This window comes from Uranotaenia lowii, chromosome 1 (assembly GCF_029784155.1).
Source record: "Uranotaenia lowii strain MFRU-FL chromosome 1, ASM2978415v1, whole genome shotgun sequence".
NCBI lineage: Eukaryota > Metazoa > Arthropoda > Insecta > Diptera > Culicidae > Uranotaenia > Uranotaenia lowii.
This window is the reverse complement of record NC_073691.1, coordinates 131,428,958-131,449,078: the sequence shown is the minus strand read 5'-3', so window position 1 is coordinate 131,449,078 and position 20,121 is coordinate 131,428,958. Positions and strand designations below refer to the sequence as shown.

Below are 20,121 nucleotides of genomic sequence, written 5' to 3'. Positions count from 1 at the left end.
TTTAGACAGTTAGAACAATTCTGTATAAAACCCGCATATTTAGTATGGTCTAATGTTGGAATTTTTTTTTAATTTCAAAGTTTATGAAAAGAATTTATTCTTAAGTGGTTTCTTTGTAATTATTGAATTTTTATTTTCGTTTGGGATAGGAGGGGGATGTGCGTATGGTTTATACTAAGACATCATGCTTGGCCATTCGCCTCGAGCGTGTGCGTCAGTCAGACGGTAATACAGTGCGAGTAAAGAAGTCGTGTGTAGCTCCCCCGGCCGGATGTGGTCCAGCGGCCCCAGAGTGTCGGTTCCGGACTGCGGACTGGTCTGCACACTTTCTTTAAAATTTTGCGAAATGATCGACTTGATCGACAAGGTGGGGGTGTTACTATTGTCATCAATAGTCTTCTCAAATTTAGACTTCTTCCTTCTTTCAATACAAAAGTCTTAGAAACAATTGGAATTGAATTAGAAACTTCTATGGGGAAAATTATAATTATTGCCGCATATTTGCATTTTCAATGCAGCGGTGAACAGAAAAATTTTTTGAAGGGAGATTTACAAAAAATAACCAGAAATAAATCAAATTTTTTTATTATTGGTGACTTTAATGCAAAACACCGATCTTGGAATAATATTTCATCAAATTCAAATGGGAATATTTTATTTAATGACTGCTCTGCTGGTTATTACACTGTTGAATATCCTAATGGGCATACTTGTTTCTCTTCGATTAGAAATCCTTCCACAATTGATTTGGTTCTAACGGATTTAGGCGAGCATCGTAGTCAATTAGTTTCTCATGCGGACCTCGATTCAGACCACCTTCCAGTAACTTTTTCTTTATCCCAAAGTCCCATTGAAAACCCTTTAAAATCAACTTTTAACTTTCAAAAAGCTGACTGGGACCGATATAGGAATTTTATTCAACGTAATTTATATATAAACGTTCCACTGAATTCAATAGAAGATATTGATTTGGCTGTAGAAAATTTGACAACTTCAATAGGCAATGCTAAAGCCACTTCAATACCCAAAGTTAAACATAAATTAAATCAACCCTTGATCGATGATGATCTTCAGTTTTTGATACAACTGAAAAACATTCGTCGACGTCAATATCAACGAACTAGGGATCCTTATTTGAAATTTATTTATTGCGACCCTCAAAAAGAGATCAAACGTCGTTTAAATTTTATTCGTAACGAAAATTTTGCAAAAGCAGTAGAGGACATAAAAGCCTACTCAAAGCCATTTTGGAAATTAACTAAAATTCGGAAAAAGCCCCAGAAGCCAATTCCTATTTTGAAAGATGGAGATAAACTGCTTTTAACTAATTCTGAAAAAGCTCAAAAATTAGCCCAATAATTTGAGTCTTTGTTGTTAATCCAATTGATGCTCAAATTTCCCTTGAATTTGATGATATTCTTTCTAAACAAAATGTATTTGAAAGTTCTTGTGAGACAAATATTGACGAACTTAAATTGATTTTCAAAAAATTTAAAAATATGAAAGCTCCGGGGGAAGATGGGATTTTATATATTCTTATTAAAAAGTTGCCTGGAAGCACTTTAAATTTTTTAGTTCAAATCTTCAATAAATGTTTTCACTTGGCTTATTTTCCAAATAAATGGAAAAAATGCCAAAGTAACTCCAATTTTGAAACCTGGAAAAAGTGATTCAGAGGCTTCAAGTTATCGACAATTGGTCGGTTCGTTTGCTTCCTTCTTTAAGTAAACTATTGGAGAGGCAACAAAATTTAAATTCTTTTTTGAATTATTTGAAAATGTGGAAAATTTCTCCTAACGCTTCCAAAACTCAACTTATTTTATTTCCCCATAAGCCAAGAGCAAATTTTTTAAAACCAAATGAAAATCATTTCATAACTTTTAGTGGGGTTTCATTTGAATGGTCTGATCCCGCGAAGTACTTGGGACTCACACTTGATTGGAATCTTACTTTTAAAAATCACATTGGAGATATTCAATCTAAATGTAATAAATACACTTAATTTCTTTATTCTCTCATCAACAGGAAATCCAAGTTATGTCTGCGAAATAAGATGCTCATCTACAAACAGGTGGTCCGATCAGCGATAATTTATGCAGTTCCGATTTGGTCTAGCTGCTGCGCTGCGCTGGTAAATACTTGATTGCGCTCAGCAAACTTAAATCTTATAAATAAATTTTTATTATCTAGTTAACTATAGGCCTCTGAACAGTTCATTATTGAGCTGAACACCTAATTTAATGTAATAATGTAATATAAATATAATGATGAATTGATACAAATAAAGACATATAAAAAAAACCAACGGAAATAGTTTTTTATTAACAGAAATATAAATTAAACATCTGACAGTTCAATCTCAAACAAAAGGATTTGAACCAGATGATGTCCAAAATGTCTTTATTAACACCCTGAACTGGCTTCATTCATTTCTTGTAGGTATTCATTTGCTAGGACAAAACACACAGAAGGAATGCAAAAAATGACAAACGTGCGATTAATGCGTGTAACGCTTGTGAAGCGCAATTCAAAGAACTTTGTAATTTGATATCACTTTCTACAACTTCCCAACTTCTCGACGCTTTTCGGCAAAATAGTTACCTACAATCGAAGCTGAAAGTGAAGCAAGAGACATCGCAAAGCATGAAAGAAGGAGGTCTTCGATGTGGTTCTTCACTTGTACGGATTCAACCGGCAGGGTGCAAGCGCCTCATTTCTTTCTTGAGTGACCGGGAAAACATCGAAGTAGAATTCAACACTGATCGCATCAGTCCTTGGGAAACTTCGACCGGAGTTGAATTCGGGCAGTTATCTTCTGACCGTGTATCGATTCGGGTGTGCTGGCCGTGCTCAAAATACAATGGGTAGCCGTAGCAAAAATGAAGCTGACTTGATAAATTTTGATGGTTTCATTGAGCCGGATGATGATCTGTTAGGTGATCAAAGGAGAGCTCGAATTGTGCTGGCTCAGGTGAACAAAACGCCCGCGACACCTCAAGGCTCGCCTAAATTATCGTTATTTTTTGCGAGTCTGTGTGTGATTGATTTGTTTGGTGTATTTCCGATTGTGGCGCTACCGAAATCCGTCATATCCTGTGGACTCTATGGCATTCCCCTAGTGATTTTCGTGATTACACTTCAAATTTATACCGCGACAGTGCTTGGTCGATGCTGGACCATAGCAGAAAAGTTGAACCCCGCGATTGTGGCAAAAAATCGATATCCTTACGCAGCCATAGCAGAATTCACATACGGTAAACGCATGGCACTTTTTGTAACAATTTTACTGGATATGACCGTTTTTGGTGGAGGAATTCCGAACTTGCTAGTGGCTTCCCAAAATCTCCAGCTCTTGGGATCCAAAATCACCGAAGGTCGGTTCGAATTTTCTTTCTGCTATTGGCTGGTGCTGATAGGGTTGTTCCTGTGCCCTATAATGTGGCTAGGAAGCCCCAAAAATATGCGAACATTGGCCAGTGTGTCAGTTGTAGTTTGTAGCAGTGTTGCCATTCTCACGTGGTGGTCAATTGGAGCGGACACTTTGGAGTTAAATGGAAACTCAACCAAGACACTTCTAGAGGAAGAATTCGAACCATTCAAAGGACTCGCTCTTGGGTGGCCATCGTGGGTGAGACTGCTAAAAGCGTACGGAATAATTGCATTCCAGTTCGACATCCATCCGATGTTGCTCACAATACAGGTGGACATGGAACAGAAGAGCAAAATAGGGAAAGCCGTCTTCTTGGGACTGATGAGTACCTGTTTCCTGTCAGCGGTAACTACAATTTTTGCCGCCTATCGATACGGGATGGATACTACCAACAATGTGCTACAGATACTACCGAAAAGCTGGTCCCTCTACATAACAATTCTGCTGGTAACGCTGCAACTATGCTTGTCCAGTGCCGTTGGCAACTCGGCACTATTTCAGCACATCGAGGACGTCCTTGGAGCTTCACGAGGTACAGGCTATACCAGCTGTTTATATCATAAGTAAATCTTTGGTATTTTTGGCACTGCACTGGTTCAAAAAGTTTACACCACTCTACCTGGGAAAAAAATAGATTTGACCAACTGTTAGCGACCACCTACCCAGTTCTTTTTGTTTTAATTACTAAAAAAACATTCACACCATGTATCAAATTTATATAACCGATTTTATATATTTTTTGTTAAAAACGCAGTATTTTAAATGTTTGACTTTTCAGAACATTAAAAATCCAAAAGCGATTAGTTGTAATTTCACGGATTAAACCATTTATTTTTCATACATTCTTCATAAAACTAAAATCGTTTGATTTTAAAATTAAGTGCATTCAGTTCTGATTCTACAGATATGTTCTGCGAACCTCGTAACGTCATGGTGGATTGTGTCATTTAATGTTTATCAATATCTAGAAACTATTCAAATGAATATCAAATGTATTTCCTATTTCCAGATCCTTCATGAAATTAAGTTGATACTTACCGATTTGCAGATGGTCGTGAAGATCTAAGTCTTTTTAACTTATCTCCTATTTAGAGCAGTGAGTTCTACCAATCGACTAAACACTCAATTAGATCGTCATAGAATTTGGTGTCATGAGCTTTTCGCACCTATGAATGGTTCAAGAAACTGATAGGGGATAAAAGGGAGACTTGATCCTATTTAAGAAACTCGCCGTATTTCACAATTTATGATAGCATGTAAATTCAAGTTACCTACTATACTTTAAAAATAACGACGATAGGTAATCTCTTAGATGAAACAGAACGAAAAATTCTGAATTCATACCAATTAAAACGACTTCAACAAAATGAGTTATATTTGACGCAAAACACCAATTTTTTTTAGGACTTTTTGGCTTCCAAGTCGTTTTCTGAAGAGCATAAAAATCAAAACACAAAATTCCAAGAAGCATATGGTAGCAGACATTTGGAAAATTTCAAAATGGTATAGTTTTTGGAAATCGGTTCAGTAGTTTTGATTTTATAACCGGGTCTTTTTTTTATTAGTTAAGGTAAATCCCAGGTGGTAAATCCTTTTTACGGATTGCATTCCAAGGCACGGTGAGCGACCGAATCCCTCCAGTATGCTACTCTGGGTCCATAGGTGCAATTGGACGACTCATGATGATACTAAGTACCCCTACGCCATAAAGTCCACCTGTGGCCTCTGGTCTTTATTCCCATCCGGACCTGCATCGAAGGCTGGACCCAAGATGGGAGACCAAGTCCGCGCTTAAGCGTTCATCGGCTACCTCAATTTCAAATCAAAACTCCAGCATATATACCCTGCCCCTTGTTACGATTCAAGACTAAGGACCTCTCCTCTGACAACTCGAGGTCCGGTATCTTCTCGCAACTCTAGGCTCGCTTCGTTTGCACGACTATCGTGCTCTCCGCCTCTATTCGAGGCCACTGCAAGAGACCAAAGACCTCTCCTCTAACGACTCGAGATCTTGGCTCCGCTTGGTTTGGCTCGAGGCCCTCTCCGCTTTCCCCATCCGTGTGCCGAATAGAGAGCAGCTTATCCTGGACCCGCGCCTGTCACAGCGCACGTCCGGGGCTTTACGAAACTACTCGGAGGATTTCCGGCGAAGACGTCATGCTACACCGACTCGAGTGACTCACCCGCGTTCTACTCAGATATTCCGCGGCGGTGGAGGTATCCTACACAACGTTTGCGACGTACCTAACAGCTCGACATACGCAGAAGGTAGAGTCTTATCTTTGAATGCTTTACTGCTAGGATCGGACGCACACTACTCGAATGCTCCCCCACCGGCGAAAGGGCATTCTACTTCAACCGTGGTCCGGTTTTCCTTCTCCCTTTTGGCTGGCAACCCTAGGCTTTTTGCCCGCCGTGTGCCAAATCGAGAGCAGCTTATCCTAGACTCGCGCCTGTCACTGCACACGTACGTGTTATCGACGGTGTTTTCATCCAAACCGACTCGAGTGGCTCATCCGACGGCGTCGTGAGACCACTATACTCTAGAGTACTCCGCGACGTGAATACTCCTCATCTTACGAGTTCGACTGCAGAGAAGGTCATGTATTATCCGCACAACCTCCATCGCAGAGGGCGCGTTCGACTCGGATACTTCGCGATGGTAACGTTGGAGGTATCCTACACAAGGTCGCGCGACGTACCTAACAGCTCGTTATACGCAGAAGGTAGAGTCTTATCTGTGTATGCTTTACTGCCAGGATAGGACGCATACTACTCAGATGCTCCGACGAATGAGTCACCCTACACCGGTCGCGGACTGGTGCTGGTTCCAACTCCTCTGCAGGGCAGTCATGATCCGGGTGAACCCATCGCTGACCACGTGCCAAGAATTGACATTCTCACACATCCTCCGCACGATGTTGTCGGCTGTCGTGTCTGGTCCGCAGGCGGTAAGCATGTTAGCGCGTACCCCTTCGAACCTCGGACAGTTGAACACTACGTGCTCTGGTGTCTCTACTGTGTCATCGCAGGTTGAGCAGAATGGCGAGGCTACGTATCCAAACCGATAGTGGTACTGCATGATGCATCCATGACCAGTCAGGAACTGTGTCATGCAGAAATCCACCTCTCCATGTCTCCGGTCCATCCAGGACCCGACGTTAGGGATCAAGCGATGGGTCCACCGGCCACGTTCCGAGCTGTCCCACTGGTGCTGCTAGTTGGACATCGAGGTCTCTCTGGCATATTTCCGCACATCGGGCATGTGCCTGTGCTCGTAGCAGAAGACATCTTTCTCTAGCAAGACCGAGATAGAAATGAACCCGTCACAAAATCAGCAGCTACCGAAGACACCGTTCGGTATGCGCTGATTACTCGCAGGTTCGTCAGCCACTGTACACTGCAGAGCTTTTGCAGGTTACACGACGAACTCCTACGAACGAGCCTCCCATCGGGAGCCGAACTCGTAGGATTTGCAGATGATGTAGTCCTCTTGGCGAGGGGCTCCTCAACAGCGGAGGTTGAGCTACTGGCCACGGTAGCTATCCAGGAAGTGGAACGCTGGATGCACTCCAAGTGCCTGCGTCTAGCCCACCACAAAACCGAGATGGTGCTTATCACCAACCTGAAATCACCCCAAACAGGTACCATTGCCGTTGGACCGTGCAACATCGTGTCTAAACGCGCAATTAAGTACCTAGGGGTGATGATCGACGACAGGCTCAGCTTCACGAGCCATGTCGAACACGTGTGCAAGAGAGCGGCAATGGCCACGGCCGCACTCACACGAATGATGCCGAACTCCTCGGCTATCCAAAGCAGCAAAAGGCGGATCATTGCAAGTGTGACCACTTCGATCTTGCGGTACGGAGCAGCGGCCTGGAGGCAGGCCCTGGGAGGAAGCTGTAACCTGCAGCGACTTAGCAGCGTTCAGCGGCTGATGAACCTGCGGGTTATCAGCGGATACCGGACCATGTCGTCCGAAGCCGCCTGTGTAGTAGCGGGTGTTATGCCCATCTCGGTTTTGCTAGAGGAGGATGTCTATTGCTACGACAACAGAGACACGCCCAACGTTCGAGATCTCGCCAATGAGGACTCGATGTCCAACTGGCAGCAGCTGTGGGACAGCTCAACGAGAGGAAGGTGGACCTATCGTCTGATCCCGCACATCGGGAGCTGGATCGGAAGAAGGCACGGTGAAGTGGACTTCTATATGACGCAATTCCTGACTGGTCATGGATGCTTCATGAAGTACCACTACCGGTTTGGACATGTGGCTTCGCCATATTGCCCAGATTGTGGTGACGTAGAGGAAACACCCGAACATGTGGTGTTTGTCTGTCCGAGGTTTGCGGCGGTACGTACTTCCATATTTGCCGCCTGTGGGCCTGACACGACAGCAGATAACGTTGTACAGAGGATGTGTGCGGATTCCAACACTTGGCACGCGGTCAGCGATGGGTTCACCCGGATCATGACTGCCCTGCAGAGGAGCTGGAACCAACGGCAGTCCGCGAACGGTGTAGGATGACTCCATCGGCGGGGAGCATCTGAGTAGTGTGCGTCCGATCCCTTGATCGAAGCTACAAAGATAAGGCAACATCTTCTGCGTAGCGGAGGTCAGGGGTGCGCCGCGAACGTGTGTAGGATACCCCAATGTCGGGGGGTATCCGAGTAGTTCCGCTTCCTAAGAGGGAAACTGCGGGGATAAGACTTTACCTTCCTCGTAGCGGATCTCGAGGGAAGAGGGTTAACCACTGTCGGGGGATACCCACGGGTAGAGAGGCTCTCGACGCCGGGCGAGCCTCTCGAGTCGGTGTAGGATGTCGTCACCGTCGGGAAACATCCGAGTCGTAGCGTTCCAAGTCCCGAATGTGTGCCGTGACAGGCGCGAGTCTAGGATAAGCTGCTCTCGATTTGGCACACAACGGGCAGGAAAATCCGCGGGCCAAAAATCCTAGGGTTGCCAACCAAGGGGGATAAAGAAGACCGGACAACGGTCGGAGTAGACTGACCCCATCGACGGGGGGCTGTCGAGTAGAGTGCGTCCGACCCCACGGTTTGAAGTTACAAAGATAAGACAATACCTTCTGCGTAGCGGATGCCGTGGGTGCGCCGCGTTCGTGTGTAGGATGCTCCACCTTCGGGGAGTATCCGAGTAGAGCGGTTCTCAACGACAGAAGCTGCGGGGATAAGACTTGACCTTCTTCGCAGTGGAAATCGTTGGGAAAGGGTTATTCCACGTTCGGGGAATACCCACGGGTAGAGTGGCTCTCGACGCCGGGCGAGCCATTCGAGTCGGTGTAGGATGACGTCTTCGTCGGGAATCATCCGAGTCGTTGCGTTAAGTCCCGCGCGTGTGCCGTGACAGGCGCGAGTCCAGGATAAGCTGCTCTCGATCTGGCACACGACGGGCAAGGTGGCAAACTTCGAACCCTGAAGATAAGAGGTCGGGCTTCGAGTCGTTAGAGGAGAGGTCAGGCCTCAAACCTTCAGGCGGAGAGGTTTGTGTGGTCAACCCCGAGTCTTTATGATAGGAGGTCGGGTCCCGAGTCGTAAGAGGAGGGATCAGGCCCCTTACCAACAAGAGGAGGGGTACAAGTGGTCACCTCGAGTCATTACGAGGAGAGGTCAGATTTCAAGTCGTTAGAGGAGAGATCGGGCCTTGAATCGTGCAGAGGAGAGGTAAACCTCGAGTCGATGCGAGGAGGGGTCGGATCTCAAGTCGTCAGAGGAGAGATCAGGCCTCAAGTCGCGAAGAGGAGAGGTTTGTGCGGGAATCTCGAGTCATTGCGAGGAGATGTCGGTTCTCAAGTCGTTAGAGGAGAGTTCAGGCGTCGAGTCGTAAGGATGAGAGGTTTTGCTGAAAGTGGTCTCGTTAATGAGTATTGCCTTTGAGCGCATTAGCGCGAATAGACCTCCCACTATTGAAGCATAGTGTACTAAACAGTTCGAGGTGGGAACCAGGTCTGCGGCCCCAGGTGGAGTTTAGGGAGTAGGGGGTATACACGGAGTATATCATGAGTCTGCCCATTGTACCCATGGACCCAGAGTAGCAAACTGGGGGGACGCGGTGGCTCGCCGTGCCTTGGAATACAATCCGTAAACCGGGATTTACCACCTGTGGTTACCAACTAAAAAAAAAAAAAAAAAAAAAAGGTTACACTGCCTGCTTAAGGTTGCCTTTCAGGAAAAAAATGGACGAGGTCACTCTCGCCAGGATCCTCCTTCTGCTGCATCGAATCTCGAATCGCCGAGTTATTCGACATGGCCCGTGGGAGGGCTGCTGCCACCATTACCGCTCTTTTACATGCGTAGTCGACGTGGGCCGTAAAGCTCAGCTGGTCATCGAACATTACTCCCAGGTACTTGATCGCACGCTCGGATTCTATTGCGCACGGTCCAACTGCAATCGTCCCTGATTGTGCTGAAATCAGGTTGGTGATCAGCACCATCTCGGTCTTGTGGTGAGTCAGACGCAAGCTCTTGGAGACCATCCAACTTTCTACCTTCTCAATAGCTACTGTGGCGAGTAGCTAGACCTCTTCGGTTGATGGGCCCGATGCCAGGAGAGCCACGTCATCGGCAAATCCTACAAGTCTCACTCCCGTGGGGAGACGCAGTCTCAGCAGTTCGTCGTAGACAATGTTCCACTATTCCGGGCCAAGTATCGATCCTTGTGGAACCCGACTCGAACGTGGAACGAGACTCTCACTGTTTCCAGTCCCTCGCTGGTCATATACTATAGTTGGCGGCTACGGAAGTAACACTCCACCATCCTACAGATATATGCCGGAATCCTCAGATGAATGAGCGAAGACGCAATCGCTACCAAACTGACGCTGTTGAAGGCATTCTTCACGTCAAGGGTGACCACTGCGCAAAACCTGTCTCCTCTCCTCTTCTTCAGTCTGGCTTCGTCTGCCCCTTCGTTGACACGTCGAATGGCATCCACCGTACAGCGGCCTTTCCGAAAACCGGATTTATCGGATAGGCCGTTCCTATAACCGGGTCTAGATGACTCTAACCGGGTATTTGTCCTTTTTTTGCTGGGTGCCTCTGGTAACCCTATTCAAAAATCTTTACATGAGAAGTTGACAACTTAAAAGTTTTAAAGTTGCGAAAGGTTCGAAGTGTGCAGTAAACTCTAGATACAACTTAGTTTACCTGTTTCTTCCAATTGAGGTTTTCACCCATCAGGAGCCCGAGGTTTTTTACGAGACACCGGACCGGACCAGATATATAAATCATAAGATTTGACCAGGTTTCCAGCTGCGGGAGTGAACCCAAATTCAGAACGAAGCTTAGCGAAGCAGAGTTGCGATTTGAACAGGCAGGATATTTTTTAAATTTTTTGGACGCAGCCGGTAACACGGAAATTAACCAAACGAACAAACGAACAAACGAACAAACGAACAAACGAACAAACGAACAAACGAACAAACGAACAAACGAACAAACGAACAAACGAACAAACGAACAAACGAACAAACGAACAAACGAACAAACGAACAAACGAACAAACGAACAAACGAACAAACGAACAAACGAACAAACGAACAAACGAACAAACGAACAAACGAACAAACGAACAAACGAACAAACGAACAAACGAACAAACGAACAAACGAACAAACGAACAAACGAACAAACGAACAAACGAACAAACGAACAAACGAACAAACGAACAAACGAACAAACGTACAAACGTACAAACGAACAAACGAACAAAGGAACAAACGAACAAACGAACAAACGAACAAACGAACAAACGAACAAACGAACAAACGAACAAACGAACAAACGAACAAACGAACAAACGAACAAACGAACAAACGAACAAACGAACAAACGAACAAACGAACAAACGAACAAACGAACAAACGAACAAACGAACAAACGAACAAACGAACAAACGAACAAACGAACAAACGAACAAACGAACAAACGAACAAACGAACAAACGAACAAACGAACAAACGAACAAACGAACAAACGAACAAACGAACAAACGAACAAACGAACAAACGAACAAACGAACAAACGAACAAACGAACAAACGAACAAACGAACAAACGAACAAACGAACAAACGAACAAACGAACAAACGAACAAACGAACAAACGAACAAACGAACAAACGAACAAACGAACAAACGAACAAACGAACAAACGAACAAACGAACAAACGAACAAACGAACAAACGAACAAACGAACAAACGAACAAACGAACAAACGAACAAACGAACAAACGAACAAACGAACAAACGAACAAACGAACAAACGAACAAACGAACAAACGAACAAACGAACAAACGAACAAACGAACAAACGAACAAACGAACAAACGAACAAACGAACAAACGAACAAACGAACAAACGAACAAACGAACAAACGAACAAACGAACAAACGAACAAACGAACAAACGAACAAACGAACAAACGAACAAACGAACAAACGAACAAACGAACAAACGAACAAACGAACAAACGAACAAACGAACAAACGAACAAACGAACAAACGAACAAACGAACAAACGAACAAACGAACAAACGAACAAACGAACAAACGAACAAACGAACAAACGAACAAACGAACAAACGTACAAACGAACAAACGAACAAACGAACAAACGAACAAACGAACAAACGAACAAACGAACAAACGAACAAACGAACAAACGAACAAACGAACAAACGAACAAACGAATAAACGAATAAACGAACAAACGAACAAACGAACGAACGAACAAACAAACGGCAATCGCTTAAAAATATGAAAGCCCCGGGGGAAGAAGGGATTTTCTATATTCTTATTAAAAAGTTGCCTGAAAGCACTTTAAATTTTTTAGTTAAAATCTTCAATAAATGTTTTCACTTGGCTTGTTTTCCCAATAAATGGAAAAATGCCAAAGTAAATCCAATTTTTAAACCTGGAAAAAGTGCTTTAGATCTTTCAAGTTATCGACCAATAAGTTTGCTTCCTTCTTTAAGTAAACTATTTGAGAAAGTTATTTTGAATAGAATGATGATTCACATTTATCAGAATTCTATTTTCCCTGATGAACAATTCGGTTTCATTCCACTACACATAAACTTTTGAGTGTAACTAATATGATTAACGCTAGCAAATCTGAAATTTATTCAACTGGTGTTGCTCTTCTAGATATTGAATAAGCTTTTGACAGTGTTTGGCACGATGGTTTAGTAGCTAAATTAGCTCGATTTGATTTTCCTGTATATCTCACCAAAATTATTTCCCAGCTAACATGAAATCGTAACAGAAATGATAATACAAATCGAATATTAAGACATTTTCAGTAACTATCGTAAACACGTTGGTATTCAGTGATTTTCTATCATTCATTTACGACAAGCTTTGCCCAAAAAAAATTGAATCGTATAGCAGTTTAGTCAATTCGTAAATATGTCTCCAAAAAGTTGAGAATATGCAATTTCGACATTTACGATTTGAGTGAACTGAATTACGATAAATGGGCGGTCCTTCAATAGACACTCTCTCCGGTCTCTTCCTTTGACCGGTTCGTAAAAAGAAAATCTCACTTATGGAGCTTTAGCGTAGACCATATCAACTGATGAGTTGGCATCGGGGTAAGATACCGGTCTGCTAACTCGGAGGACTGGAGTTCGAATCTCGGTCGGGGAAATTTTTGTTTTCGTTTATTTTGCTTTTTGTTGGAAAATAGAATCGTTGGAATCTTGTCATTGTAGATATATCGCCTCCACTTTTGTAGCTATATGCTATTTTGGTAAGTTTAATACAATCTTTTTATCTGGTATATTTGTTTGAATAATTCTGTTGTTCCTGCGTTATACCTTCATAAATGTTTGCTGGGTTGACTAGCCGAACCTTACAAGTAAGCTATCAAAATTTATGCTCTGAAAGGACTCCCATTAGAGCTGGTGTCCCTCAGGGTAGTATACTTGGGCCAATTTTATACAATATTTTTACTTCTGATCTTCCTGATGTACCAGAAGGAAAAGGTAGAAGATTATTTGCTGACGATACTTTGCTTTTCAGCCAAAGGTCGGAATTTACGGGTGGTACGCAGTAGATTACAACAAAATTTTAATTCCTTTTTGAATTACTTGAAAATGTGAAAAATTTCTCCTAACGCTTCAAAACTCATCTTATTTTATTTCCCCATAAGCCAAGAGCTGAATTTTTAAAATCTAATGAAAATCATTCCATAACTTGATGAAGGATTAATCACCGTAATTTATATTTGTAGATTTAATTTATCGGTCTAGCGTTGAAAAGTAATGTCCTTTTCAGTAGGGACATCTAAAGATTATGATTTTTTTTTATATACGTGGAAAGAAGGTTAGATGAAATGAAAGATGTTGAAAATGAGCGGGTAGAATTTATTTAGAAGTATATCATCACATATCAAATTTTTGTTCCTCACGGGCCTACTACTATGAAGCGGTAGATACAGATAGAGTTGCATCTTCCACCACACATTATTATGCCAAGCGTGGTCCGCTCCACAAGGGAAAACTTGCAGTGCGCACGAACCAGGGGATTCCAGAGGATTCAGAACAAGGTTCTCAAAATGATTTTGCGGCTTCCACCTCTTCTATCGAAGAGATGGCCAACATCATCTCTAACTTCAAAGGCAAATCGATGCAGTCTTCCATCGCAGAGATTCGTTCTCTCTATAATTAGTTTAATTTTAGGATAGTTTTAGTTTTTAGTTGTAATTTTAAAATATATTTGACATAACAGGATGTTCTCCAACATAGATTACGCTCAGCAACTTTAAGTCGAATAAATAAATTTTTAGTGATTAGTAAACTATAGGGCTCAGGACAGTTCATTATTGAACTGAACACCTAATTTAATGTAATAATGTAATATAAATGTAATAATGAATTGGTACGAATAAAGACATATTTGAAAAAACGGTAATTGCTTTTTAAAGGTATAAATATTTTGACATTTGATAGAAACTCTAATTACGAGATATACAGTTGCGTTCAAAAAAAAATAAAATCACGCAGAGCAGCTTCTTCCAACTTTGACAGAATGCCATTTCAATCACAGTTGATTTTTTTCATGAAACTCTCACACAAACTAGATTAACTTATAAACTCTTCATTCAACGAGTTTTGAACATTTTGCGGGTCTAGGAAGTGAAATTCAGCTGTTATAGTTAAAGTAGCAAAAATTGAGATTTTTTAACAAAATAAGCTGTAATCTAGACTTTTGTAAACGTTAAATCTTCTTGATTATAATGCAACCAAAACATTGGTCTTCAACCGAACTCACCCGAACTGTGACGATACAGTTGTTTGAAGACAGCTATTTTTTCTTAGTTTTTTTCAATTTATTTCTTTTCAGTCTAAATATTTTTATTGTATATTCTACAAAACTGTCTTATATTAAGTTACTTAAAACTATTTTAAACATACCTTGCATGAGCTGTGTCTGGAAAAAAATTCGTTAAAAAGCTAAAAATTTTGAATTTTTTTTTATTATTTTTTAACTTTTCTAACTTTTTATGGTTAGCTTTACGATGTTGGCGTCTTCAACAAAATTACTACACTTTTAACAATTTAAAAACTTACTGAAGTAATAATAGCTCTAAAATGAAAATAAAAAAAAAATATTTTTTTGTTTCTCACTACTAGGTGATTTAATCACTTTTATCAAAAGCTCAATTTAAATTACTTGTAATGTAAGTAAAATGCTCCGAAGACACTATAGGTCTAAAATGCTTCTCAAAGTTGATATAAAAAAAAATCCAAGGTCAAAATACCGTATGCGGCCGAACAAATTATTTGGAACCGGGTATTGATGTGCTGCTGATGGTGACCATAATGTATGTAATTCCAAACAAATTAGCCGAACAATAAAATAAATTTTTAACATCAATTGTTTTGAATTATTCTCATCAAACGTGACATTTCCTGTTTTTATAAGACCCTCTTATGAAAAGCCACAACCTCTCATTGAAGCAGGTGTTCATCTGCAGAGTTCATTCGCGTCATAAGATAATCTTATGAATTTCATTGATTTCCCGCATAGAGCAGTATCATACAATAACGATCATCATTATCTTCTTCCCAAGACACCCAAACGATTCCCTTAATAGTTTTTGGATTATTGAGGAACGATTATGCAAATATTTTTTTCATCAAATGGAATCGTTTAGACACAAATAACGATACAGGGAACGGGTTGTTAAGTAAAGAAACGATTCATTTTTTTTGCTTTTTACTAGACATTTCTGGGGTGAAAATAAAATGGTATGATATATGTAATCTTCAGATAATCGTTCAACGCCAATGTTTCAGACGCTACAGTGTATCTTTAAAAGATCATTTTATGATAAAAAAGAAGACGATTCTAGTTATAGTTTTACATGGATTTTATTTTTATCCAAATTAAACGATTACTTAATAATAACATTATGCTATTCGAATAAGACATTCTCAACTCAACTATATTCTATCGCATTCACCTCCGAAATAAATCGAATCTGTGCCTTGGTCGCATAACCAGAATGTTCGCCAGCATGGTCCAAACAAAAGTAACGAAAGGAATTTCGCCACTGCAGATCGCTGAAAGCATAAAAAACAGTTGTAGAAATTCCAGCCTCACTATAATTTTGGACGTTAAAAGTTTTGTTTCAAAAGCTGTTTCTAAACGCAAAATTTAGATTAAAATCTTTCATGCAATTTTAATAGATTTTAGGATTTTGGTTTCAATTTTTAAATCCTGATGTCAAACTATATTTCAAACAGCTAATTTCCTAATTCTTTGTTCATTTCTTTAATTACGTATCATAAAAGGTTTTTAAATTTTACTATTGGATTTGATTAAAAAATTTAACAAAAAATATAAATCAGAGATCAATTTTTTAACAAAAATGGTTCCTTAAGTAAGACTAAAGTAGAACTTAATTGACCATTCAGACTGTTAAAGATTGCTGAGTTTTAATTGAATCGTGAAACATAGAATTCGATTCAGTTATGAAAAATACAATTTTAAACGATCTAATATGTACCAATATAGAAAAATAAATGAATAAATACCTCGTCGTATTCCTTACTAATAATGCAACCATCCTGTTAAATTCGTGCATATTTCTACTTGCGTTTCTATAGTTCGAAGAAGAAGAATAGCAAGATAGAGGGTGATTTAACGGCATCCAATTAGAACGGCCATATTCAGTCGGATGTTGTATTTAGCTGGTTTAACCTAAAATATATTCAAAATTATGATCTATACAATATATTAAAGTTTAAATTTTACAATACATTACCACCGAAACAAATCCTAGAGATGAAGTCATTTGTGGCTCTAAGTACCGTGTGTGGGAGAACGGTTTCGATTTTTCGATAAACTGCTGTACTGCGTTTGCCCGTTGGAACTCTCATGCTCAAGCCGCTTAAGATTCATCATACTTCAGCGTTGCAGCTACCGCTATGCCACTGCACAGCAGTGATTGCCCATCGAAAAAGTTTGCCGATTTACCTTAAAAAGAAAAACCAAATAAAAAAAACAAGCAGAGAAATTGTACCATCACATGCGGTGAATCCTGAAGGCCTGATGCGGGATGCAGCTACCGTTCTTTATCGCAGCTTTAAATCGGCTTAAAGCGCAGAGGAAGGTTTATTCATGAGCGTATCTACAAGAATTGAAAATAACTGAAAAATAGGAATTATGAAACAGAAATATTGAATGATGAACTTATGGCAAAAAAATGTAATTTAGATTTGAAAACAGAACAGGTATTAAGTTGAAAAGATAGAGGATCATCCGGCAACGCCGATCCAGCAATATCAAAAGCAAACTTTAGTAAACAAATTGAACACAAATATGTAGTAGGAATTTTCAAACTTACCAATTTCATCACCAGAGGACTCCAGGGAATTCGGAGAGAATCTCCGGGTGGGCAACAGTATTATGGAATTGGTCACATTCGCGCAATTCTGAAGATTCGAGGGTTCCGGAGGGACAGCTTTTTTGCCGCTAAACCCGGTAATTTGCTGCCAATGCCATCTCCAATTTTGTTTCCAACACTGAAATTTGCCACAGACCGCAGCTGCTGCAAATATAGTTGCTGCCGCTAAAGCCGCTCCGGTGTTTGTTCGGGCGGGTGATGGAGTTTGTCCCGGCATCTGCTGTTCCATGTTGAGCTGTAGGAGGGTTTCAAAAATTAGTTTTCGTCAAACAAAAGAGATTTTTCACCTACCTTTATCGCCTGCGTTGCGGTGAGCCTCGGTGCTCTTTTTCTTCAGCTAGTGCTGTTATGACCATTTATGTATTTCCTGGCCTAATTTAAAGGTTTTTCCGGAAACGTACGGGAACACAAGAACCAGACTTAAATCGCACGCCATTTTTTTTCTTTGTTGATAGTGAAGTGAAGACACACTCAGATTCATCTTGAGTTTTGTTTTAAGGATCATTACTCGTATCTTTCAAAAACAATTTTCCATCATTTCAAGCGAAGACGCATGAAAAACATAAAAGTTAGTTAAAAATTAAAAGATTTTAGAACAATTACCCGAATAGTCACTATTCGTGTAATCAGATCAGAATAATATCAACGATAACGGGTATGATATTCGATTATGCGGGTTTTCTTATGGCGCCACTTCATAAGAGAATCTCATGGCATGTATAATAGTATTTTTCTGAGTGTAGCTTTTTTTGGGGTCATCATTAAACCATAATAAAACTATGAATTGAATCACGCCATGTTAGTTGCAAAATAGAAGGGCACAAAATGACGCCATGTTGATGGATTCACAATGCAAGCATTGGAAAATATTTTTTCAGGCCTATTTTCCATCAATTCCATCATGATTGACCATCAGATTTGACGAGGCGCATTTATTTTAAGATACTATTTCAAACACATTTTACCTAAATTCTTGACTGGCAGTACAAAAGAGGCTCATAATATGGTGAAAACATTGGTATTTTGGCTATAAATTTTACCAGATCATATCTCAATAATGCAATCATCATTCATCAACCATTATGGTTGCTGGAAAAAATAAAAATAAAAGTCCGAGAACTCACAGAATAGAAAAAAACAAAAATTCCTAACATGTTTTATAATAGCTTTTTAAAAGCTTTGGTGACCAACAATGATATGTCATGATGACGTTTCTAGGGTAGGCTAATTTTGGCTTTATTAGAGTCCAGGTGATGTTATAGAATGCGCTTTAGCTTTTTATGAAGATTAATGCTATAGTCCAAACGAAATTTTGCTGACCATTATTGTATCTTGAATAACTGGATACTGGACCCAAAAGTACCTCCAAGATGTTGACCAATCTATATGCAATCCTTTAGATTCTACGTTCACAATTCAATTGACATTCTTTCTCTACATAAGCACTCGACTCCTTCGATCGTTGGATACCACATTCCCCCTTCACTTCAATGCAGATTTTTCTACCACATGCCGTTTGCTTTTTTACAATGGCGTACTCGCCTTTCCATAAAATGACGAACCCGCCGAATCCTTATTTTACAAATGGCGAACTCGCTTCATCCATTTACCAGTCTCATCATTTTTTCACATGGCCAACCCGCCTAATCATATTTTTTTACATGGCGAACCCATCTTATCATTTTCAACAGTTGGCGAACCCGCCTCATCTATTTTTTCAAATGGCGAACCCGCCTCATCCTTTTTCACAGTTGGCGAACCCGCCTCATCTTTTTTTCACATGGCGAACCCGCCTGATCATATTTTTTTACATGGCGAACCCGCCTCATCTTCCTTTTCAAATGGCGAACCCGCCTCATCTTTTTTTCACATGGCGAACCCGCCTGATCATCTACAAACACACCGGAAAATTTCCATCCGATGGCAAACCTGTGTGGAATTGTCTTTTAAAACTTTCATGGATTTCCAGGTTATTTATTTTTCCTGTGAATCCATCATTGAGTTTCGGTAACTGGTGGTGATTCAAACCCGGTTCTGGCCAGAACCATCGAAATACAGTTTAGTGAATATTTCATGCACCTACCACTACCTTATGATTGTTGAGCTCACCTGACCAGTCGTCGCAACAAATTTTCTTTTCCAATTGAATTGGAAACAAAAACACCATACAATTTTTGAAAGATGCTTTTTCTTCCTATTTACATCGTTGCTTTACTCCTCGTCGCCAATATTGTATCTTGAATAACTGGATACTGGACCCAAAAGTACCTCCAAGATGTTGACCAATCTATATGCAATCCTTTAGATTCTACGTTCACAATTCAATTGACATTCTTTCTCTACATAAGCACTCGACTCCTTCGATCGTTGGATACCACAACCATAATAAAGCTAAAATTGTTACTTGGGAAAGCATTGAAACCCTTTACCTTTCTTCGATGTTTACTAGCGAGATTCCTGTCATTCGCAGGTTTGCTTTTCTTTTTTCAGTCCAGTAGGCGATTTCGATGCAGTAGTCGAACATTGTTTATGTTATTTACTGTACATTTTCCTTAGGCCATCAATAAGCTTATTTATTTCAACCTGTTATCCAAGGTGTGTATAAATATATTCAAGTACAAAACACCGCACTTTTGTTCCCAGAGTATCTACTAAAAACATAAAAATGTAGGAGTCAGGAGGCCACGGTTATATATAAAACAGTTTGTCAGATATTTTCAGATGTTAACTATTAAATATGGTCAGTGTAATAAAG

At 40.6% G+C, this 20,121-nt stretch overlaps 1 protein-coding gene across 1 annotated transcript in view; it reads left to right on the top strand.

The window, feature by feature from the left end:
• The first annotated feature begins 2,807 nt into the window (after positions 1 to 2,807).
• LOC129740050 (uncharacterized) overlaps positions 2,808 to 20,121 on the top strand; it is an 18,862-nt gene continuing 1,548 nt past the window's right edge. The window contains exon 1 of the mRNA XM_055731637.1: positions 2,808 to 3,962. Coding sequence (XP_055587612.1) covers positions 2,861 to 3,962 — 1,102 coding nt within the window. The 5' untranslated portion in view covers positions 2,808 to 2,860. The remainder of the gene's footprint in view (positions 3,963 to 20,121) is intronic.